Source organism: Camelina sativa, chromosome 7 (assembly GCF_030686135.1).
Source record: "Camelina sativa cultivar CO46 ecotype springtype chromosome 7, ASM3068613v1".
NCBI classification, from domain to species: domain Eukaryota; kingdom Viridiplantae; phylum Streptophyta; class Magnoliopsida; order Brassicales; family Brassicaceae; genus Camelina; species Camelina sativa.
In genome coordinates this window covers 31,837,090-31,858,918 of record NC_141886.1, presented here as the reverse complement: position 1 = coordinate 31,858,918, position 21,829 = coordinate 31,837,090, and the positions used below count along the sequence as shown (strand labels likewise).

The following is a 21,829-nucleotide window of genomic DNA, read 5'->3' as shown; positions in this document are numbered from 1 at the left end:
TTTTCTGTATGTGAGTTGTAAACTCAATTATCGGGCTGATGAACTGGCTAAATCTATTCACCAAGTTTGTAATCCAACTCTATTGATTCCGGTTTAATTAAAATACTTCTCTTAGGGTTTTGACAAAAAAAAAAAAAAAAAAAAATTGAGGAAAAAAAAAGTCCAAAACATTGTGTATATTATACCAAAACACGATTATGGTCTTATTTGTTACTAATAATTGTTTGTTACAATCTAGACGGACCCCTTTTAGGTTACCCTTCTTCCTCCGACTCCGATTAAATGGACAAGCTCTCGAATGCTTTCTCTCTTCTCGCTTTCGCCGACGAAGATGCTCCCATAGCTTCTTCTTCTTCTTCCTCTGGTATCGCCTGTTTCCCTCTTACCCTTTTTTTTTTTTACCCTTACATAGTTTTAAGAAAAGTCGATTAAAGGATTGATCTTTCAGTTTTAGATTTTTTTGCATATAGCATCGAACAGCTTTTATTGTTTTAAAGATTGATTCTTGTTAAAAAAATTTGTAGTGAAACAAGAAGAGAGAGCAAAAAATGGGTCAACTGAGGTTGGAGATTACAAGCAGCCACTTGTTTGGATTGACTTGGAGATGACTGGTAATGTTATACTGACTTCTCTTGTTCATCATCTATAAAAATCCTGCCTTTCAATGCTAATTTTAAGTTTTCTTTATTGAATTTTTGGTAGATTAGTTTAGTTAGTGTTCTAAATTACCCAGACATCTATAGTATAGTCACTCCTTCGTTGGTTGATAAAATCTGCTTGGCTGCAAAAAATTTGGGTTAAAAACCATGTCAACATGTACCTAGGATCCATTGTTTCTCTTTTTGAGTTTTTTTTTTGTATTTGTATGTTTGTCATAACACACAATGCTATGATATTTGTTCCTTTGAAGGTAGTCCTGAATGTTTCAGAAAATTCAACTCTTTATATTACTTTACACATGTACTAAACTGTTGAACACAGTAAAAGGATCTTGGTCGTTGAAGATTCTTTTAGATTGTCTATCTTCTTATTCTTACTATATTGTGTAGGTCTAAATGTTGAAGTTGACAGGATATTAGAGATTGCATGTATAGTTACTGATGGAAATTTAAGCAAATCAGTGGAGGTAAATTCTTCTCTTCCTTAGCCTTCCAAAATATTCTACTTTTTTAAGATGAAACACTCTTATTCCTCAACCGTAGATACTTGCTTTTTTAGGTTTTGTTAGTGAATTTAGTTTTTCTGCTGTCAGGGTCCAGATTTAGTTGTACATCAAACAAAAGAATGTATGGATAAAATGGGTGACTGGTGTCAAACTCATCATGGAGCTAGTGGTAAGTTTCTCTCCTGATATTTTCTTTACTAGAATCTCTGTATTTCCCTCCCATGGATTTAAACTATATGACATCTGGGTCAATCACTTCAGGGTTAACGAAGAAAGTGCTCCTTAGTACGATAAGTGAAAGGCAAGCTGAGAAAGAGGTAAAAAAGAAACATGTAATACTGGACTGGTTTGTTGTTAATTTTGCCAAGTTAGAAAGGGCATCTCTATCTATTTTTAATATCAAGACCAAAACATTCAATCTTTTTGGTGATGGTTAACTGAAATGTTACATTGTGGGGTGCTCTGCAGGTCATTGAATTCATAAAGAAGCATGTTGGTTCTGGAAATCCACTTTTAGCTGGAAACTCAGTCTATGTTGATTTCCTTTTCTTAAAGGTAGGTAGCTAGAACTTGGATGTATCCCCACTCTGTCTGTCTATAAAACTAAACAGTTGCATCTTGAATCCTCGATCATAACCAATGTTTATATTTTTTACAGAAGTACATGCCAGATTTGGCTGCCCTTTTCCCTCATGTACTTGTTGATGTAAGTAGCGTCAAGGCTTTATGTGCCCGATGGTTCCCTAAAGGTAACGATAAAAACTGTAAAAAATGCATGTCATCTATGAGAACGAACAATTTAGCGTAAAATATAAGTTTGGATATGTTTTTTGTGGGGTTGAATACAGAGAAAAATAGAGCTCCTGCAAAGAAAAAAAACCATAGAGCCATGGATGATATAAGAGAAAGCATAAAGGAGCTTAAATACTACAAGGAAACAATATTCAAAGCAAACAGAGCAAGAAGATGAGTGGAGTTAGGTCCTGCGAATCCGGTTTAGGTTTTGGGACATTGTCAAATTTATTCTCGTGATGATTGTACTGTGGTTGTCTGATAAAACCAAACAAGATTGTTTCCAAAAATTTGGGTTAAATTGACAAATCGGAAAGTTCCGTCTAATTTCAAGGGTATATCTCTGATCAACACAAAAGTCAGAAGAAAATATATAAAAGAACTAAGAACCTAGGGACCAAAAGTGCAAAAACGAGCAAAAACCTGAGAGAAGCTCGAGTTCATCTCTTCAGATATTGTTGGGATCGATTTTGATCTGCACATTTTTTTTTATTTTCGATTTCTTTTCTTTTTTTCAACCCTTATATATATATATATATATATATCGATCAATCGATGCCTTATAAGCCCTAAAATACTCAGACGTAAATCTTTTTTTTTTTTTTTTTTTTTTTTTTTTTGTCTTTCTCCTCTCCGATTTGTTGCAACATTTCAATGGTGTCTAGGATTATTAGACGTTCTTCTCTGTGATTAGTTAGTTTCTACATCTCCAGGGTTTAGGGTATACGCTTCATCTTCTTCTTCTTCATCTTCTTCGTTTTTATAACCCTTCCATGAAAGTGAGGTTTAAGGTTTTTTTTTTAATGGTGTGTTTAATTTTTTTCTCAGGGAGATTTATGGGTTAATGATCTAATACCTCTTTAGATTCTTCTTCATCATATACAAAATTACAATTCCGTTGATCCCTCGTTAACCGGAATCGGCTCAGTGATTTTTTTTCTTCCGATCTCAGTGTTCTCGTAAACCGGTTTCTTGATCTCAGTGGTGGCATCGGTTTTTATATTTGTTATTTCTAAACCGACTACAATTTCGGCAGGTAGAGGATGTTTCAAACCGGTTTTGGCAAAATTCATTTCTTGATTCGGATTTATTTCTTTGGAACTGATTTGTATTCTTTTTTCTCAGTGGTTGATTTTTAGGAGAATTAATTGATGTTCGCAGACGTTCATAATCATTTCCTATGTAAGTTTCTAATTCTTCTTGTAGTTAATATTGTACATTGATTAGGAAATAATAAAGAAAAGGAATCTATAAGAGTTAGCACTAACTTTTTTTTCATATAATTAAATTAACTTAATTAGTGTAAATTATTAAACAAAATTTTGTATGCACATACATACGTGTGCGTGGGTCTTAACAAAATCTAGTACAGTATGATTAATAAGTAAAGCGACATGAGGGAGTTATTATAAGTTAATAGTTTTCTTTGTTTGATTGCCAAGAAAACTAAACTCTCGGGTGCAAGAAAGTGACTACAAAACGTTAATGTTGTTGATTTCTTTTTTTTAGCTAGAGTTAATGGAACTTAAATTTTTGTCTTTTCTCATCTTATTTCACAGATGAAGGTAACACAAGATGGGCAAAGTTCGCAATGATTCAGGATCAGACGATGATATTGCAACCGAGAAAACTTTTACAAAAGGTCCTTGGACACAAGCAGAAGACAACCTTTTGATAGCTTGTGTTGATAAACATGGTGATGGCAACTGGAACGCTGTTCAAAAACACTCTGGCCTTTCTCGCTGTGGTAAAAGTTGTCGCCTTCGTTGGGTTAATCATTTGAGACCGGATTTGAAAAAAGGCGCTTTTACTGAGAAAGAAGAGCAGCGTGTTATCGAACTTCATGCTTTATTGGGAAACAAATGGGCAAGAATGGCTGGTGAAGTATGTAACTTAGTGTTTTCCCCTTTTGTAGCCTCTCTCTCTGTTCTCTTGTTTTTGGTCTAATTTATCTTCTTCTTTTTTTTTGTGTCTTTTAAGCTGCCTGGGAGAACAGACAATGAGATAAAGAACTTTTGGAATACAAGACTCAAGAGACTGCAACGACTTGGTTTACCTGTTTACCCTGATGATGTTCGAGAGCAAGCAATGAATGCTGCAACACAGTCTGGTTTCAACAATGGTCATTCATTGGATGGTCATCATAGTCAAGCCTCTCTGGAGTCAGACAGTGTTGAGATACCTGAACTGGATTTTCAGCATTTACCACTCAACCAATGCTCTTCCTACTACAAGTCAATGCTTCGCAGTGTTCCAACCAGTGGAGTGTTCGTGAGACAAAACCCGTGTTTCTTTCAGCCTAATGTGTATAACTTGATGTCATCATCTCCTTCTTACATGTCTACCGGCAAACGTTCTAGAGAACCCGAAACCGCGTTTCCTTGCACCGGTGGATCATATGCGATGAACGAGCAAAGCCCTCCGCTCTGGAACTATCCTTTTGTCGATAACATTTCTGAACAGTTACCGGGTAGCCATTTGCTTGATGACAATGCTACATATTATACTCCTCCTCCTGAGCCTCTTATTCACGAGCTCCCTTCATTCCAATATTTTAATCCTCATGAAGAGCCTGGAGGAGCACAGCAATCTAACTCAATGCAGGTGCATGAGTCAGACAACACTTTGGTCCAGTCCCCTCTGTCACCATCATCACTATATGATGGATTGTTGGAATCTATTGTATATGGATCAGCAAGGAAAAAACAGGTAACCGATACTGATTTAGAATCCACACTGTTGCTTCAGTCCTCTTCTCTACTTGGCCATACCGATGAACCTACAACAGGTAATACTCTTTTTTCTTTTTGTCTTTAAACTCTTTACGCATTACATGTACTTCATTGTTTGTTTATTCAGTTCAGGAAGTCTCCTCTTCTCCATTTGCATGAAAAACCTTCAACTGTGAAACAGATAATTTAGGTTGTTATGGTTCAACTTCTTCAAATGAAAGACGCATATCCTTTGATGGTGATTGGATCAGATTACTTCTCGGTGAGGATACATGCCCCCCTTAAGTAGAAGAGGCGTCTACCACAAAATAATTAGCGACGATTAGATTTTATATCTAAGTAAAGCACCCTTGTTATGCGTTATTTGATGAGTACTGTATAAAATTTGATCAGATATGGTGAAATGATGTATAAGAGTTCTTGTATCTTGATAGTGATCATGCATACCAAATCTATTTTGGATCGATTGATTTAAACATTAGCTTCATATAGCTGCATGTATACAATAATAATACTTGGTAGGTAGAGGATTCCATTGAAAAGCTTTGTGACATGTAATCCCATGAGACTCATAGAAGATGCTTTGTTTGTAATGCAACGTAGTTCGGAGTTCCACAAGATGTATGAAGGAGACCATCATCCTGCATGCTACCCCCCAAATATATAAGTAGGATGACATGAAGAGTAAGTACGGAATAACTCCCGTTTCTCTCTCTCTTGCGGTGTGTTCTCTGTTACGGACGGAATAACTCACGTTTCTCTCTCCTCTCGTCCTCCTCTCCTCATCTATTCTATGCTTTTCCACGGTGTGAAGGGATGTCATCGACCTTGTTCCAACTGCTGGCCCATGCCTCAGTTGGGCCAATGTTAAAGTGACCTAGCAAATGTGCTATTGGGCCAATGTTATATAGTTTGACTAATTAAAAAAAAAAAAAAAAAAAAAAACATATTTGATTTGGTTTATTGGGCAACTAACTCTATATCCGATCAAAGAGAAGAAAAAAATAATATCAGAAACAACAATGGCAACGGCTTCTCCTCCATTTATCTCAACTCTCAACTTGGCTCAGTCTTCTTCTTCTTTCAAAACCAGTTTTGCTTCTTTTACTCCGCCGAAGCTTCTTCGTCCCCTTTCGAGCTTTTCCGTCAAATCTTCCCGGAAGCAAGTCGAGGTTAATGAATCTTCTTATCTGCCTTGAAAGCATTGATTTTTATTCTACTCGTATTAGATTGTGACGGGTTCTCGCTCAAATTTAATAACTTTGAAGCAATTTTGAGCAAAAAAGTAGGATTTTTGAATTCATGTTCTTGAGAGAGAATTTTGAGATGATTGTTTGTGGATGTGGGGGGGGTCATTGTTTATTTGTTTAGATAGTGTTTGATCCTGATGAGAGGCTGAATAAGATAGGCGACCATGTTGACAAAGAAGCTCCCTTATCCAGGCTTAATCTCTTCTCACCTTGCAAGGTTAGAAAAAAAAAAGACACTTGCTTTATTCTTTACTTTTCTTTTAAACCATCTCTCTCTTGTTTTGTTTTGTTACCCTAAGAATCATTTGGCATGTGTGTAGATTAATGTTTTCTTGAGGATAACCGGAAAGAGGGAAGATGGGTTTCATGATTTAGCCTCTTTGTTTCATGTAAGTTTTAAGCTTTTGGTATATTTTTTTTCTCATTTGTCTCTTAATGTCTCTAGTGTGTGTCTCATTCATTTTCTGCATTTGATTTTAGGTGATTAGTTTAGGAGACACAATTAAATTCTCATTGTCACCATCAAAATCCAAAGATCGTCTGTCTACTAACGTTCAAGGAGTCCCTGTTGATGGGAGAAATCTGGTGAGACGATTTTATTCTGTTAATAGATGATCCCCTGTGGCCTTGTTGATTAAGCATTATTTCTAATCCTCTGGTCTGTGTTGTTGCAATGCAGATTATAAAAGCACTTAACCTTTATAGGAAGAAAACTGGTAGTAACAAATTCTTCTGGGTAAAAAAATGCACTATACATACACCAATGATATCTTTTACTACATTTTCATTGTCAAGTTGTCAACTTATATATTCTCTCTTGATATGTACAGATTCATTTAGACAAGAAGGTGCCTACCGGGGCTGGACTCGGTGGTGGAAGTAGTAATGCTGCAACTGCACTCTGGGCAGCCAATCAGCTCAATGGAGGTCTTGTCACTGAGAAGGAACTCCAAGAATGGTCAAGTGAAATTGGGTCAGATATCCCTTTCTTCTTCTCGCATGGAGCTGCCTATTGTACTGGGAGAGGTGAGGTATGTTTTGTTGAGATTTTTCCAAGCCTTTTACTACTTTGCATACATTTGTTCTGACTCAGTTCTCTTACATGCTTATTACTTTTGGGCTTTGGGAGTTGTCAGTTTGATGCAGCTTATTATGCTGAATTCTAATCTAAAGGCTAATGCAGATTGTCCAAGACCTTCCTCCTCCTTTTCCTCTTGATCTTCCAATGGTGCTCATAAAGCCCCGAGAAGCATGTTCCACTGCTGAAGTTTACAAAGTAATCAACTGAAACTACTGATGATGGATATTTTTTTAATATTATAAGCTTTTTCAGGATTTAATGGCTTAAGCTTTTATTTTTCAGCGTCTTCGTTTAGATCAGACGAGCAATATTAATCCCTTGACATTACTTGAGAATGTGTCCAGCGATGAAATATCTCAAAGCATTTGCGTAAACGATTTGGGTATGGTTTCATTTCCATATGTTGCACCTCTCTTCCTTTCCTAAAAAGATGGTCACATCTTTAAATTTCAAGATTCAGTCTGGTACATGGACAAGGACTTACACTTATGCGTTATTTCAGAACCGCCAGCATTTTCAGTTCTTCCATCTCTAAAACGTTTGAAGCAACGGATAATAGCATCTGGGCGCGGGGAATATGATGCCGTATTTATGTCTGGGAGGTATGCCTTTTCTTTAGCTATTTCCACACTATCGAGAAATTTCACAAAATACTGTGCATTGCATAGTTAGCTCATCTAGTGGCAGCAGTGTGCTAATATTGTATTTTTGTCTTCCCAAATGCATCCTAACAAGCTAGTACAAGATCATATTTAGTGAGCTGAGTACTATTTACTTGAACAAGAGATTATAAATGAGCTTAGTAGTTTTGCTATGAAGTGCTAATTTTTGTGGGATGAATGCATAACAGTGGAAGCACTATTGTCGGTATTGGTTCACCAGATCCGCCGCAATTCATATATGATGATGAAGAATACAAGAACGTGTTCTTGTCTGGTATGCTCTTTTCTTGTAATTAACAAGTAGTGGTTTCTACTCTTCTGAATTGTGTACATGTAAAGAACTAATTCCAAGTAAACATGTTGCAGAAGCAAACTTTATGACTCGTGAGGCTAACGAATGGTACAAAGAACCTGCTTCTGCAACTGCTACTACCTCATCCGCTGAATCTCGCATGGATTTCCAAGGAGAAATTTCAAAGTTGTAATAAAAGTTGTGTAGGATTGATTTGAAGGTTGTACTGCTTTTGTTTCAAAGAGTGGTCAACTAGAGGAGAAGATGCTTTAAATATAAGTAAAAAATAAGACATATTCACGAATGATAATCAAAGGGAGAAGCAACCACACATAATTCATGAAACCATTTTCTGTCTTTTTTTTTCTTTTCTTGTTTTATTACTTTCATGTCCATATGTAACCCCCTCTTCTCTTACAGAGAAGGAGGCACGTATTTTCTAGACAAGCCAAATATATCTTTTCCTTCAAATGGTGAAGTCCAGTCTTGAGAGGTAGCTGCTTGTTGTGTTTCGACGACAACACCAACACCCGCATTCTCCATAGATACACCGTTGCTGCTGTTGACTCTACCTCCCATGGAACCATTTAGACTATAGCGGTTCATGTTCGCATCATAAGTGTGGCTGCTGCTTTTTAACCCGGACCAGTTTCCATTGACTCTACTATTTTGGGATAAACCTTGATCTAGACTCCAGTCTATGCTTGTGTAGTCCACTGAACCGCCGCCAGAGATCCAATCTACTGGTGAGGATGCACCTGATGTTCCCGCTGAACCAACGGCAGAGAACAATCCCAACGACCACGCAGCAGATATAGATGGCGATGATGCAGTGTTTTTAGTCCATAACCCGCCATTCCCTCTGGCCATGCTAGCGTGTGGATCCACTTGGTTGGTGTTACTGAATCGCTTCTGGTTTTGATATTGAAGTTGCTGGTAGATCTGATTTGGATTCAGATTGTTTGGACTAGGGCTTCGCGCACTAGGGATATTATGTGTTTGTATGAACCCATTTGACTTCATTATCTCTATGTTGGCCGCAGGATGCCAACTGGTAGGGGGTGCGCTCATGCTTGAGGTTGGAATGGGATTTGTGCTTACAACTTGTGGCCGCTGCCTCATTGTCATGACTGATTCTCTATTTGCTGCCTGCTGCTGCTGGAGGTTCTTAAATTCATTTCCACTAGCTAAATAGCGAGCTTCAACCCTCGAAGCAAGCTGAGGTGACGGGGATGGCGATGATGGGAAAGAGTAAGAAGCAGAAGGAACCTGTCCTGTATTTGGCCACCTTTTATCAGCCAAAGCAGCAGATTGCTGAGGTTTTGGCCACTCTAACTTCAGTTCAGGTCGTTTCATAGGCTGAGCCTTCATTTTGTTCACTAACTCAGTTGTGGAGGGTGATCTTGTATAGTTAAAGCTCTTGTCATCTCTTGGTGGCTGTAAACCAGGTGAAGGAAGAGTTTGTGTTTCTAGCCTTTCTGCATCTGAATTCTGATAACCTATTCCTACTGTATGTTTACCATTACTGGGTGTAAGAGGATCACCAGATTCTTCTTGTTTCACTGGCACTGAAAACTCATCATATCTTGTGCCTTTCATGACTTGTACTGCTCTGTCCAAATCACCCTCTGCTTGAACAACTGCGCGCTCTATTTCCTGCCTTGTACACTTAAGTTGTAGCTCCATTTGTGTAATCCTAGCTAGTTCTTCTGTAATGTCTATTTTCAAATTCACAGGAGTCTTAATGCTTTGCTTCTCAATTTCTTCCTCGCCCCTGTCAAAATACCAATGAACAGATTCCTCAACTTTGCCATCATTCATCATCAATGCCGTAGTAGCATGCTCTTGAGAGAGTCCCATAGCGACAAGCTGCTGTGTAAGGGCTTCGAGTTTTCTGGACATGAGATACGTGGTACACTTGTCATACAAATCAAGAGCCCTCCTCTCCTTCTGGCGTTGATGTTTTCTCTCATTCTTTTGGCGAACTTTCTCACGCTTGTCATTGTCAGCACCTGGTATAACCTCCTGCTTGAGGGGAAGATTGGTTGTCTTGTGATCTTCGGAGTCGCCCGAGCAGCTACCGTTGTTGGAAACAGAATCAGACTCAACCCCATTATTCAAATCAGCGGCCTCGTGGTCTATACTGCGGAAACGACCATACTGAAGTGGTGGGTCAGAAGAAGCAACGGAGACAGAATCAAGAACCTGAAATGTTCCAAGAAGAGGATTATAAGCATGAGCTGCCATACTAGTGGTATTCCCATTAAGCGAAGGCGAAGGCTGCTTTGGTGATGCCTTGTGAGCTGCTTCTTTCCCAGTTTTTTTATCCTTTGACTTAGAATTAGTTGCTGGAGACATCTCTGCAAAGAACATCAATACAACAACACCTAACGTATCAAGAAATGAGCAAAAAACAAAAAAAAATAGTCAATAATAATAAGATGAGACTACAACACAGCCAGCCTCCCTATGTATGATTCTCCTAAAAAGCTACAACAAACACATGGACAGAAGAAGAACCCACAAGACAAAACTTGAAATAGTGAAATGATGATACTTTTTTTTTTCCAAAGAAGAAATGAGCAAAGCATGCGAAAAGGCCTCAAATTTGGTAAAAGGGGGATTACAAATACAGAGCGAAAGAAGGTGAAATCAGGAAGAAGGAAATGGACCGACATAACATAACATAAGCTTTCTGATTTCTCTTTGAAGTTTTTTGGCAGCAAACAAAATTGATTTGGAGAAATTGGGAGAAATCCCGAAAGACGGACGATAATACGAATTACAAAAAACAAGGAATCGAAAGAGAGAAGAAGCTAGACCTGTTGTGTAGAGGAGAAGTAGAAGAAGATTTGATTTTGGAGATCGATGTTTGTCGTCGTCGAAGGCGAAACTGAATCGAAAGAGATGATTTTTTTTTTTTAGGGTTTGGGAGAGAAATAGGAAAAATGTTTTTTTTTTTTTTTTTTTGTTTTGTCAATCAATAAAAGAGAGAGAGAGATTGATGATCTGTCAGTTCAGCCAATGGATATGTAACCAATGTCGCACTTACTTGTTTCGTTTTGTTTTCTTCAATTCTTCTTTTTTATTTAATTAAGCTATAAACTAAACTATACATATATATATGATTCATTTTGTGTTTAGGAAGTGGATGCTACTAATCACATTTGTTAATTATTATTATAGGGTTTTCATTGTTTTGTTTTAGGCCTTTTTTAGCTATGCAAATTAAACATGTCAATTAGCGCCAAAGCCCGCGGGCTGGTCCGGCCCGGCCCTGAAAAATAGCGGGCTCTGACTTAAATATATATGTTCAGAAAAAATCGGGTATTTTGGGTTCAGTCTGTTTGGGCTGTAGGGCTTTTCAAAAATATATTTGTATTTTTTTGTTAACATTTTTGTTTGATTGCAATATTTGATTAATAATTTATTGTAATTAAAGTTTTAAACTCTAATCCTAGTTTTTATATTTACTTAAAAACCATATTTAATACTTTAAAATTTTTTATCTATGATATTTTATATGAATTATATATTAGTTTATTTGGTTAAAGTATCGAAATTTTGTTTAGTTTTAAACTTTTTATATTAAATTAAGTTGGTTGTAATGAATATAGATGAGTTATTAAATTTTTAATTGATTTGTTTTATAGTGCACATTCAAACACTGTTTTGTAAGGCTTATAAGTTTGAATTTTTGATCAGTAAAATAAGCCCGAAAAAGCCGGAAAAGCCCTGTAGCCCTGTTAGGGCAGGGCTCGGGCTTTGAAATATAGGCTCGAAAATATTTCGGACCGGACCGAGCTCAAACATATGCGGGCTTTACGGGTTTCGGGCCGGGCCAGCCCGATTGACACCCCTAATGCAAATGTACTGTAATTACATTGCTTTTGTTTTTTTGTTTTGTAATGAAGGATATGAGGTCAGAGGTCTAGTAGTGTATGGTGTTTTTAGGCGTGGCTTAAAAGAAAATGTGGTTTAACAAGTCAAAGCAAATCCTTCTATAGAGGAGGTGGCGTAGATCATGATGCTTAGAAAATGTGGTTTAAATATCAGGTCTTTATTAGAGCGTTATGACTTGTCACATACTAAGCAGATGTGTTTTTACCGGAAATTAATTGTACGCCCCTCTTCGCAACATGATATGCAGGGGTTGGAATTTCGTCGAAATGTTTTGTGTGGGTACCAGGAACCTGATTGAACGTTACATGAAAACTTAGGCTAACCGGAATGTGGCACGAACTAATATACAAGTTTGGACAAATGACTCCATAGAATTTTAATTTTTAAACAACAAACCCGAGGGACGAACAGTCGAAATTGGATGGACCGAATTCTAGTTATGGTCTATGCTTCCATGTTTTTTTTTTTTCTTGTCATGAGACCATTTCTGTAAGTCTGTAATCTTTCATTGTAAATCTAAACCGTTCTCTTTTTTTTTTTGATGAAATGTTTGCATTCTTACCAAAAAGGCAAAAAGGTTTTTAAACCGTACTTACTATGATTATCGCTAACTTAAGTTATTACAAGAAAGATAATTTATAGATAGCTCTTGAAACTCTATTTACGACCTTACAAATCACTAAAGGTTACACATGTTAGGATCTTTTTCGACCTTTTAACTCACTTAAAAGTTACCATATATTTAAAATTGATTACTGTTCTATATTATATATAACTCAAACACATTTATGAAAAAATAACAAGGAACTAAAAACACAACACAAGGCTTTTATTGATCCATACATGTAATGGCAGAGGAAGAATAGGCGCATTCCCCTGCCTTCTTGGGTATAAAAGCCCCCCAATATACAAATTAACAATAGTTGGTATCTGTATATGTGTGTATATATATATATATATAAATATGTGGGAGTTGGAGAGTTTTGGTAATCATCAATCATCTTCTCTGGAAATTGAAGGCTTTAATGGCGAAAGCAAAGACAAGGGAGAAGAAGACGCAAAAGGCCACCACCATTATAGCAGAGACTCCTAAGAAGTCATGTTTGTATCCCATTACATCCTCAAGCAGTTGTTTCACCATCACTTGATGGATACCATCTGAGAGTTTCACCGTTCTCTCATCATCTCCATACTGAGATACCAATAGTCCATACAGTGTCCACGCCACCGGGTTTGCCCAGTAGTACCATCTCCACCACAGTGGAATCCTCTGTGGTCCGAAACATGAGATACAAAATCATAGAAAACAAAAGATAAATAATGAAATATATAGTAATGTACCTTATATGGTATCATGAAGCCACTGAATAGGTTCCAGAGCATGTAGAAAGGTGCTGCTATGATTGAGGCAACGTTGTGGTTTGGGGTGATTGCTGTTGTCATCATCCCGTAGAAGGTGAAGTACATTATCGAAAAGTACATGAAGAATAAGTACCACAAGAACTTCACCGCTGACCATTCAAACGCGGCCATGGCATAGAATATACTGCTGTATATTGTGGATTGTGCTAGCACGTATGGAAACTCTATAAACACCTGCAAAAAGTTTAACATGTTGAGATTTTTAAAACTCAAACGGAGATGTGATTAAGAGAAGATAAACAAACATATGTGTGACCTGTGCAAATGCAAAGGGAAGTGCCGAGTACATTCCTGCTGCTCTCTCGCGATATGAAACAAATCTTTCTATGGAGACAACAGGCTGTGCAGCGGTTGCATTGGTGATTCCAATGAAGAGAACTGCCGCATACATCGATCCCATTGCATTAAATAATTGTTGTTGGGTGTCCCTAATACATGAAGAAATTTTTTTAATTGGTTAGGCGATAGAAATGTGCCACTTTACAGAAGTGGAAGCTGCATGTTTATTTTTACCTTTTTGAGCCAAATTTCCAACATATGGTTCCAAGCATCAAAGAGATAATCACAGTGTAGAAGAACCGAACTGCAGTGTATTGTGGGTTTCGCCAGTATGAGAGGTTTTGTTTCCACAGACAAGCAACAAATTGACTATAGAGTGACTGAGAGTATCTGGTCGGAAACTCGACTTCTTTTGCAGTATTACTTGGCTTGCTGAGGACTTCGATCAGCTCCTTGTTGCGTCTGCAGTAGAAAAGGAGACAGGGAATATGGTAAACAGAACTTGTGGAAAAGCTAATATTTGAATTCCACATGCATGGGGAAAAGTCACATACTGACACAGATTTGAATTCCTGTAAATTTCAGCAAAATCAACTCCAAGACGGTGTTCTTCAGTAGAAGAGGTGACGTCAAGCATCCATGCTGCCGGATTATGGCCAGGTTTGATCTTTTGCACTCCTTCAATTGACTAAGGAAGCAAAGAGTAATTGTAAAGAGACTTGAATTTACAAGTATTTCTAGTTCATGTATCAAGAATAAAGGCTACCTCAAAATACTTGACAAGTTCACATGATTTTTGACCAAGTGGACCAGCATATATGAGCTCTCCACCACGTTTCATGAACAAAAGCTGCAGAGACAAAGTTCAACAATTCGACAGACTGTTTGATTTTATTATCCAACTTTATTGTTTGAAGAACCAACCTCGTCAAATGACTCAAAAATATCGATGCTAGGCTGATGAATCGTGCAGACGATGGTTCGCCCTGTGTTAACAATATTTCTTACAGTCCTCATCACAATGGCAGCTGCTCTGGCATCCAACCCTGAAGTTGGCTCATCCATGAATACTATAGAAGGGTTCGCAACTAGCTCAACAGCAATTGTTAGCCTTTTCCTCTGTTCAGTTGATAAGCCATCAACCCCAGGGAGACCGACCAATGCCCCGCTCAAAGAGGTCAGCTCCACTAGCTCCATCACCTCATGAACAAACGCCTCCATGAATTTGAAGTTTAGAGATGCATGTTAGCATAATCCAAGAGGATAAAAAAACATAGGCAGGAATGATTGAATGATGATCTTACCCTTTGTGTTTCTGAGTCAATGTCAGCTGGTAAACGAAGGCATGCCGAGAAAAGTAGAGATTCAACAACAGTTAGGCATGGAGAATGAACATCGTTCTGCTCACAGTAACCTGAAATTCTTGCAAACGTTTCCTGCCTTTTGGGAAAACCAGATATGTACACATCGCCTTCTATAGTTCCTCCGGTTTTTCTTCCAGCTAAAACATCCATGAGCGTTGTTTTACCCGCACCACTTACTCCCACCAATGCTGTAAGAACACTCGGTCTAAAAGCTCCAGTAATATTCACAAGTAGCTGCAACCTGTCTTCTAGTATCCCTTGTTCTTTTAGTCCCTGAAAGTTTTGTTGCATGAGCTAAGACTGCTAGCTAGAGAATATAAAATGCTTTAAAACTAATATACAGTACCTAAACACTGTAGATACATATATTACATACCAAGGGAACATCCACATAGTAGTTGATATTGCTGAAAGACAATGATAGTGGTTGAAACGGGAGAACCATGCCTCGGTTCTTGAAATATTTTCCTGAGCCACAGCATTAGCTTCTTTCAGTTTCAGTAAACAGATTAGAAAGGAAAGATTTTAATTTGTTTCCTCACCATGTATTGAGCCTGAATGCTGCAAGTACTCTCTTAGTTCCACAACAAACTCATCATCACCTTTCCTTTTCTTTTCTCTCTCATCCAACTCTTCTCTGGATACAACAGCTTGAAACTTGCCCCAAGCTATGAACGGATATGGACAGAATTAGCACAATTAATGGTTTATAAAAAAGCAGATAGTTGATGCTTTAGGTATACAGAAAATATGAAAAGCTTACGGTTGAGATGTGCTAGGAACAGCGTAAATAGTATATTGAATACAACTGTGTATCCAAGCAAGGCACCGATACCGATCCAATACCAGTAGTTCCCAGAGAACAAACTTCTTTCTTTCAACAATGCCAAACCAAGAGAGTCGCTGGTATGATTCCCAGCACTCTACATAATTAAACAGGAAAAACAACCATTAACTACAATAATAGTATATTCCACATTCTATGGTGTGTTTCAGACCATATGCAAACCAAATATATTTACACCTTTGAGCATGGATAATAGAAACACCAAAAAGTATAACTAAAGAAGCACTTTATGTTTGTAATATTGTCACCTTTTGCCAATTATGGCCAAGAAACTCATTCACGGAAGCTGCGTTTTGAGCATACATCAAAGGAGAAACCCAGTAACCCCAAATCCACCAGCTTGGTATGCTATCTGGGAAATTAAACAAGAGAATGAATGAGTATTCATGTGGTAAAAAGAGAGTGTTTAAGAGAAAGTATGAAGACAAGAAGACCTCTGGATATTATAAATCCTCCAAGCGTCATGACCACCAGCATTGCAAAGGACCCAAACGTATTGGCAACTATCATATGTCGGCCTAAAGAACCCATAACGCGGAAAAGACCCAAGGACATCTGATGCAGAGAGAAATACAGCAAGAACTGCTGAAGAAACCTGAAGGAAGATTAGACAAGTTCACTGTTACTTATATTAAGCAACCAAACCCTTTCCCAATTTTTCAACTTCTTTTTACAAGAATATATATACCTGGAGAAAAGAGGATCATATCCAATTGTATAATATGTTACTGCCACCCATGTTGCTGATTCTATAATTGAAGTAGGGATACTCAAAAGCCAGGAAGGTAATGTATAAGCCCAGCTTGGGTAAAAATGTAAGTCTCTGTGCTTATAAAGAACAGGAAGCTTGGCTACTAGCATTGGAACCTCGGTGAATCCGTTAAAGAGAATGATAACCATGGAAAAGTAAAGCGACCCAAGATATATGTTGCCATCATCAATAGTCTTGTGGTGCATTGTTGTCCGGCAAAAGACAGTCATTGTGATTAAGGCAACTATAAGAAGCTGCAGTATGCATGTGGAGAGAATGAGATTAAATAAGGCCTTAATTTACCATTCCAACAGAAAAAAAAAAAAAAAAAAAGACAAAGGGACTCAAGTAAAATAATAACCTGAACAAACTTGAACACATAAATAAATGCATTTTGCTTCATCAGTTGCTTCTGCCAGGAAAAGTTGATCTTGAGAAGTTCACCCTTCTTAACACCGTATTGAGATGTCGATAAAGCGGCTGAATGATTGAACCGTTTATCAAATGGAACCTCAAGTTTCTTTGCCAACTTCTTGCCAGTGGAATATGAACGAAAAGCTTCAGCAAACTTTCCAGGAGGTACGTAGCGATAAGGCCGGAAAGGGACTGACCAGTACTGCTGCTGGTCTTTCTTTGAAGTGACCTATATATTAACAGAAAACTCTGTTTCAGAAACTGGAAAACAACAACTTAAAAATCTCTCTACTTCAAATTCTCTATTTGTTTCTTTACCTCTTGCAAGAAATCTGCCACATTTTTTCTCTCAGGGCAACTAAAACCCAAGGATGAAAAGAAATCAAGAACCTCGTCACGAGGGCCCTGGTATATAATCTGTCCTTCAGACATAAGGATAATATCATCAAACAACTCGTAAGTCTCAGGAGACGGTTGGAGTAAAGAAATGACAGTGGTTCCTTCGAGTGCGTGAGTAGAATGCCTCATGTACATGATAATCTGATGAGTCGTTGAACTATCTAAACCATTGGATATTTCATCCATGAAAAGGACCCTTGCTGGACCTACTAATAGTTCCCCTGTGCATCAATCCCACCCAATTGGTCAGTGTATCTACTTGTTGAATCTTCAAATATGAAAAACGTACGTTAAAAGAATGAGAAAAAGCAAACCTGTTGTGAGCCGTTTCTTCTGACCTCCTGAAATTCCTTTAATCATCTCATCTCCGACCAATGTGTCCGCGCATGTGTCCAACCCTAGAATCTTTGTTGGATGTATGAGAATGTCAGATAGAGTTTGAAGAAATAGGACAATAATGGGGTTAACTGTTTTTTTTTTTTTTTTTTTGAAAAGATAAGGAAAAAAGTCAAAAAGATACATACCTTCATAACATACTCCACAACGAGGCTTGTCTCCTGTCCTCCTAGAGCTAAAGACTGGAGGGTTCGAAAAAGCGTTATAAATCAAGGGAATAACTAAATCAAGAGAAGCCTTGTAGCAAAACACCACAAGTGAACTAGTACCTTCATAAATATATCAAGATCTTCATCAGGTACAATTCCTGCAAGCTTTTCTCTTCTTGCTAACTCCAAAAGCATATCTGTGTTTGCAGAGTGATTTAAGTCGAAACAAACAAAGACATAAAAAAATGCAACCACAATACGTACTGCTTCTTAGTAGGTAGCTTACCATATTTGAATCCAACACCTTGACAACGACCAGCAAACTCGAGAGTTTGCCTCACTGTCATCTCCGCCACATGCCAATCTTGTTGGCTCACATAGGCAGACGTCCTAGGCGCGATTATCTCTTTGAGATCGTAGCCATTGTATGTTATTTTCCCAGATGTCTTCATATATAGTAGCCAAAACAGATACAAAAAAAAAAAAAAAAAAAAAAAAACTCAAAACCCAATAATAAGCATATACAAAACTTGTAAATGGTTTTCAAACTGAGTTTACCTGGAGATTAGTTCCAAGGCGACCAGCTAAAGCTAAGAGTAATGTTGTCTTCCCAGAACTTGGAGGACCTAGTAGAAGTGTCAATCTAAAGAAACAAAACATAAAAGTAATTAATTTAGACAAAAAAAAAAAAATAGCAACAAATTAAACATAATGAAAAATGCAGTAGTAGTAAACATATTTACCTGGAAGGTCTAACGATGCCACTAATACCATCTAAAATCGTTAATTTGCTCCTTTTCCCACCAATGACACGTATGTTCCTTAACAAACCCTGTAACATATTTTCTTAATAAATAAAATTACCAAAATTGCTCACAACATCGTATTCCTAATTAAAAGAAGAATATTGAAAGATTACTTCAGCCATGTTAATGATGAAATTGGGAATTGTTGGTAACGCTCTGCTTCCAACATGAACGAATGATTCCACCATCAGATTCTGAAATCGAACTTCAATCTTGGGAAATTTCAAATCCACTCTGCACCACACCAAAAAAAAAAAAAACATAAATTACTACTCAGAAAAGAGAAATGCATCAACAATTAATTACAAGTTGAAAGAGTTTTTTGTTTTGCTTACGCGTCGAATCGCTTCCGAACACGAGCGAAGAACAGTTGAGGATCGTTTTCGACGGAATTGACGAGGCGATCGAGGAGTAGACGTTGTTCGCTAGCTTCAAGGTTACCAATTTGGATCTCTTTAGACTCACCAATCATATCCCTGAAGATACCTCGGCGGATACGCGAGTATGTAGGCAGACGCTGCAACGCCGCCCAACGGAGCTCTTCTTCGTCTTCTATTTCGTCTCTAAACGACGTCGAACGCGAGAACGCGTTCTCCGCCGAGTTCCACATTCTCCGCGGCGCAAGACAAAAGAGAGAGAGAGAGAGAAGGAGATATTGTTAGTGTGAGTGTAGATTTCGTTTGGTTTGGTTTGGTTTGGTTTCTTTTCTCTCTCTATCTCTATCTCTTCTTCTTCTTCTTCTTCTTCTTCTTCACATTAATCTCTCACCACTGGTAGGTGACGCCACCATTAATGCGGGAACTTTTTCTTTCTTTCTTTTCTCTCTCTCTTTCTCTTGTGTTTTTTTTTTTTGCTGGTCTCTCTCTCTCTCTCTCATGTGTACGTTAAAGTGAAATAACAGTTGAGAAGGAGTGAGGCTCATTAATGCTTAGCGGGAAAAAAGAAAAAGGACAAACAAAAACACAAATTGTTTTATATTTTATGTGTGTGTGGATATAATCATATAAACGTAAAATAATGTAATAGTACTATCTCTTTTCCTGTAGGCCACGAATTAAATTACATGAAACCAAAAAAAAACCGAATCGAACCAGTGATATATATATATATATATATGAAGATAGATAGTCATACAAATTAAATCTATATGGTTTCTTTTTTTAAATGTGTCAAAAGTTTAACGGAAAATCGAAATGCAGTATATCTAAGATATTTAATATATAATTATATATATCCAAACGTATTAATTATTTTTATATCTAAAATAATTATTTGACTCAAATATCGTAATGTCCTTAGTCATATTTGTTAAAATATTTTTAAAAATATAAAGAGTTTTTAAAACAAATTTATTTATATATATATATAATTATTTTTGAGTATGGAAGATACAAAATTTGATAGATTAAAAGATATCGGTTCAATCGAATTGTAATTATATCATTAGAACTAGTCTAAACAACCTTTTTTGTTTTCTTTGTATAGATTCTAAATCTTTTAACCAAAACTATCCTAAATTTGGAAAAAACTGATTTAAACTGATTAACTTGCAAGAAAGAAGAAAAAAAAGAGAGAAAGAAAATAAAATAGTCTCTCTCAAACTCTCACAACTAATAAATACCTACACTTATACTTGTTTGTATTATTTATCTTTGACATGTGCAAAGGGGACATGTATAAATGGACCGTTGGATTAGGAGGGATACTATACTAGTCTATTTTATATAAATGTACCTATTAATTTTACTAGGTAATATCCCGCGTATATGCGCGGGTTGTTATATTAGTTATGCTAATTTATTTTACTTTATATAATAATAATAAAACTATGAGAACTTTCTGAAACTAGTATTGAAAAAGATGTATTTTTGAAATTATCCTTAAAAATACATATATAACAAAAAAATTTCCTAAATGTCAATAATACACTTTATTTATTCAAATCAAAAAAAATATTACCGGTTATGAAAAAATATTGTTAATAATAAAAATAAAAATTTACTATGATATTCAAAATTCACCTACAACATTTAATAATTAATTTGAAAAATTATTTTTGAAATATCAATTAAAAATCCCAAATATTAATTTAATTTATAATCTCTTTTATTTTCACCTTAATTTAAGCTATATTGCTAGGTTAAATTCTAATGATTTCCTCTTTGTAGTAAAATTTTTGGAAATGGAATATCAAATTGTTTTTTATATAGAAAATCATTAAATTACAAAATTTTGAATTAAAGAAACATTATAATGATCATTATATAATTATATTTTGGATCACAAGAACTAACTATAATGATGAGTATACAAATTCTCAAAAAAAATAATTGGAGTTAAGAGAGAGTAAAAAATTTTGATTTAATAATTCTATTATAATAGTTAACTTTGTTAAAACATTGCATACTTTAAAATATATATATATATATGTATGTATGAAGATGATTTCTTTAGCTTGATTCCCTCATTGGGCTTTGGTTGAAATTAGTGTTGTTGAATCTGCTTCGATAATTTTTTTTTTTACAGCCACTAAAATTTTATTATACATATGTAATTGAAAATTGAAAATAATAAGAAGAGAAAGAAGGAATGAAGAAATACATTGAAAAAAAAGAAAATATTTAGAATTTGTGATATGGTGGATGATGATGTGAGAATGGTTATTTATAGAATTTCAAGGATGAAAGTTACATTTCTAAAATAATTTCATTAGAAGAGTTACAATTATAATTTATAGTGTGTTTTAGTGAAAATGAATAGAAAAAGTCAATTCATAATTTATGGAATTGCAGTTACAATTTAGTAGTAAAGTGTGGATTTAAAGTATAGATTAATGTACACTATTACATTTTTATTTAATTAAAATAAATATAATTTTTTAGAAATTAAATGCCAAATTGACCAATAAGGAGAGAGTGAAACCTTATAAAATCATATGAGATGCAATAAAAATCCCAAAGATTAATTTAATTTTAAAAATTGAAAACAATGTTAAATATATATAATACTTTCAAAATTAAAATATAGAATCAAACTCTTACAACACATATGACATATAACAACATTTGATATTAGTGGGAGAGGAGGAGAGAATGATTACTTATAAGATGATAATCCAAATTAGA

The 21,829-nt window shown here is 36.2% G+C and overlaps 5 protein-coding genes across 10 annotated transcripts; 3 read left to right on the top strand and 2 right to left on the bottom strand.

Moving 5' to 3' along the window:
* Positions 1-193: 193 nt before the first annotated feature.
* On the top strand, positions 194-2,284 carry LOC104703510 (oligoribonuclease). The gene is made up of 8 exons (XM_010419537.2): positions 194-364; positions 525-611; positions 1,050-1,126; positions 1,253-1,334; positions 1,427-1,482; positions 1,634-1,720; positions 1,824-1,914; positions 2,014-2,284. Exons 1-8 carry the CDS (start codon positions 283-285, stop codon positions 2,133-2,135), a joined length of 684 nt encoding a protein of 227 aa, XP_010417839.1. The 5' UTR covers positions 194-282; the 3' UTR covers positions 2,136-2,284.
* Positions 2,285-2,548: 264 nt separating this feature from the next.
* LOC104703509 (transcription factor MYB104-like) lies at positions 2,549-5,224 on the top strand. 5 transcript variants are annotated; one of them, XM_087459888.1, is made up of 6 exons: positions 2,549-2,678; positions 2,786-2,993; positions 3,083-3,139; positions 3,517-3,841; positions 3,938-4,745; positions 4,817-5,224. In XM_087459888.1, the coding sequence occupies exons 4-6, from the start codon at positions 3,533-3,535 to the stop codon at positions 4,846-4,848; spliced, it is 1,149 nt and encodes a 382-aa protein (XP_087316014.1). In that variant the 5' UTR covers positions 2,549-2,678; positions 2,786-2,993; positions 3,083-3,139; positions 3,517-3,532; the 3' UTR covers positions 4,849-5,224. The 5 variants fall into 5 exon arrangements, with proteins under 5 accessions (XP_087316014.1, XP_087316012.1, XP_087316017.1 ...); XM_087459886.1 differs by having other exon boundaries at positions 4,822-5,165; XM_087459891.1 differs by having other exon boundaries at positions 3,938-4,918.
* A 416-nt stretch (positions 5,225-5,640) lies between these two features.
* Positions 5,641-8,319, top strand: LOC104787046 (4-diphosphocytidyl-2-C-methyl-D-erythritol kinase, chloroplastic). The gene is made up of 11 exons (XM_087459885.1): positions 5,641-5,861; positions 6,061-6,156; positions 6,260-6,328; positions 6,420-6,524; positions 6,619-6,675; positions 6,770-6,970; positions 7,123-7,215; positions 7,303-7,402; positions 7,523-7,622; positions 7,871-7,956; positions 8,049-8,319. Exons 1-11 carry the CDS (start codon positions 5,712-5,714, stop codon positions 8,165-8,167), a joined length of 1,176 nt encoding a protein of 391 aa, XP_087316011.1. The 5' UTR covers positions 5,641-5,711; the 3' UTR covers positions 8,168-8,319.
* LOC104703508 (uncharacterized) lies at positions 8,228-11,065 on the bottom strand. Of its 2 annotated transcripts, none has more exons than XM_010419536.3 (2): positions 10,797-11,065; positions 8,228-10,334 (listed from the first exon to the last, which is right to left on the bottom strand). In XM_010419536.3, exon 2 carries the CDS (start codon positions 10,330-10,332, stop codon positions 8,389-8,391), a length of 1,944 nt encoding a protein of 647 aa, XP_010417838.2. In that variant the 5' UTR covers positions 10,333-10,334; positions 10,797-11,065; the 3' UTR covers positions 8,228-8,388. The 2 variants fall into 2 exon arrangements, with proteins under 2 accessions (XP_010417838.2, XP_019083581.2); XM_019228036.2 differs by having other exon boundaries at positions 8,228-10,361; positions 10,797-10,984.
* Positions 11,066-12,685: 1,620 nt separating this feature from the next.
* On the bottom strand, positions 12,686-19,607 carry LOC104703507 (ABC transporter G family member 32). The gene is made up of 24 exons (XM_087459874.1): positions 19,040-19,607; positions 18,818-18,938; positions 18,642-18,730; positions 18,457-18,541; positions 18,185-18,344; positions 18,019-18,095; positions 17,878-17,931; positions 17,668-17,758; positions 17,273-17,574; positions 16,902-17,183; positions 16,478-16,794; positions 16,224-16,384; positions 16,038-16,141; positions 15,706-15,865; positions 15,485-15,610; positions 15,319-15,410; positions 14,883-15,215; positions 14,503-14,793; positions 14,345-14,428; positions 14,133-14,266; positions 13,813-14,040; positions 13,556-13,727; positions 13,219-13,473; positions 12,686-13,147 (listed from the first exon to the last, which is right to left on the bottom strand). The coding sequence occupies exons 1-24, from the start codon at positions 19,312-19,314 to the stop codon at positions 12,875-12,877; spliced, it is 4,266 nt and encodes a 1,421-aa protein (XP_087316000.1). The 5' UTR covers positions 19,315-19,607; the 3' UTR covers positions 12,686-12,874.
* Positions 19,608-21,829: the final 2,222 nt, after the last annotated feature.

Coding starts and splice junctions, on each gene's coding strand:
- LOC104703510 (XM_010419537.2), top strand. CDS start 283: ATGGACAAGCTCTCGAATGCTTTCTCTCTTCTCGCTTTCGCCGACGAA. Junction 1,335..1,426: donor AACTCATCATGGAGCTAGTG/GTAAGTTTCTCT, acceptor CAATCACTTCAG/GGTTAACGAAGAAAGTGCTC. Junction 1,721..1,823: donor TTGATTTCCTTTTCTTAAAG/GTAGGTAGCTAG, acceptor TATTTTTTACAG/AAGTACATGCCAGATTTGGC.
- LOC104703508 (XM_019228036.2), bottom strand. CDS start 10,347: ATGTTCTTTGCAGAGATGTCTCCAGCAACTAATTCTAAGTCAAAGGAT.
- LOC104787046 (XM_087459885.1), top strand. CDS start 5,712: ATGGCAACGGCTTCTCCTCCATTTATCTCAACTCTCAACTTGGCTCAG. Junction 6,525..6,618: donor CTGTTGATGGGAGAAATCTG/GTGAGACGATTT, acceptor GTTGCAATGCAG/ATTATAAAAGCACTTAACCT. Junction 7,623..7,870: donor GCCGTATTTATGTCTGGGAG/GTATGCCTTTTC, acceptor AATGCATAACAG/TGGAAGCACTATTGTCGGTA.
- LOC104703509 (XM_087459887.1), top strand. CDS start 3,533: ATGGGCAAAGTTCGCAATGATTCAGGATCAGACGATGATATTGCAACC. Junction 3,842..3,937: donor GGGCAAGAATGGCTGGTGAA/GTATGTAACTTA, acceptor GTGTCTTTTAAG/CTGCCTGGGAGAACAGACAA. Junction 4,746..4,821: donor TACCGATGAACCTACAACAG/GTAATACTCTTT, acceptor TATTCAGTTCAG/GAAGTCTCCTCTTCTCCATT.
- LOC104703507 (XM_087459874.1), bottom strand. CDS start 19,314: ATGTGGAACTCGGCGGAGAACGCGTTCTCGCGTTCGACGTCGTTTAGA. Junction 17,575..17,667: donor GAAGAAACGGCTCACAACAG/GTTTGCTTTTTC, acceptor ATTGATGCACAG/GGGAACTATTAGTAGGTCCA. Junction 15,216..15,318: donor ACTATGTGGATGTTCCCTTG/GTATGTAATATA, acceptor CAAAACTTTCAG/GGACTAAAAGAACAAGGGAT.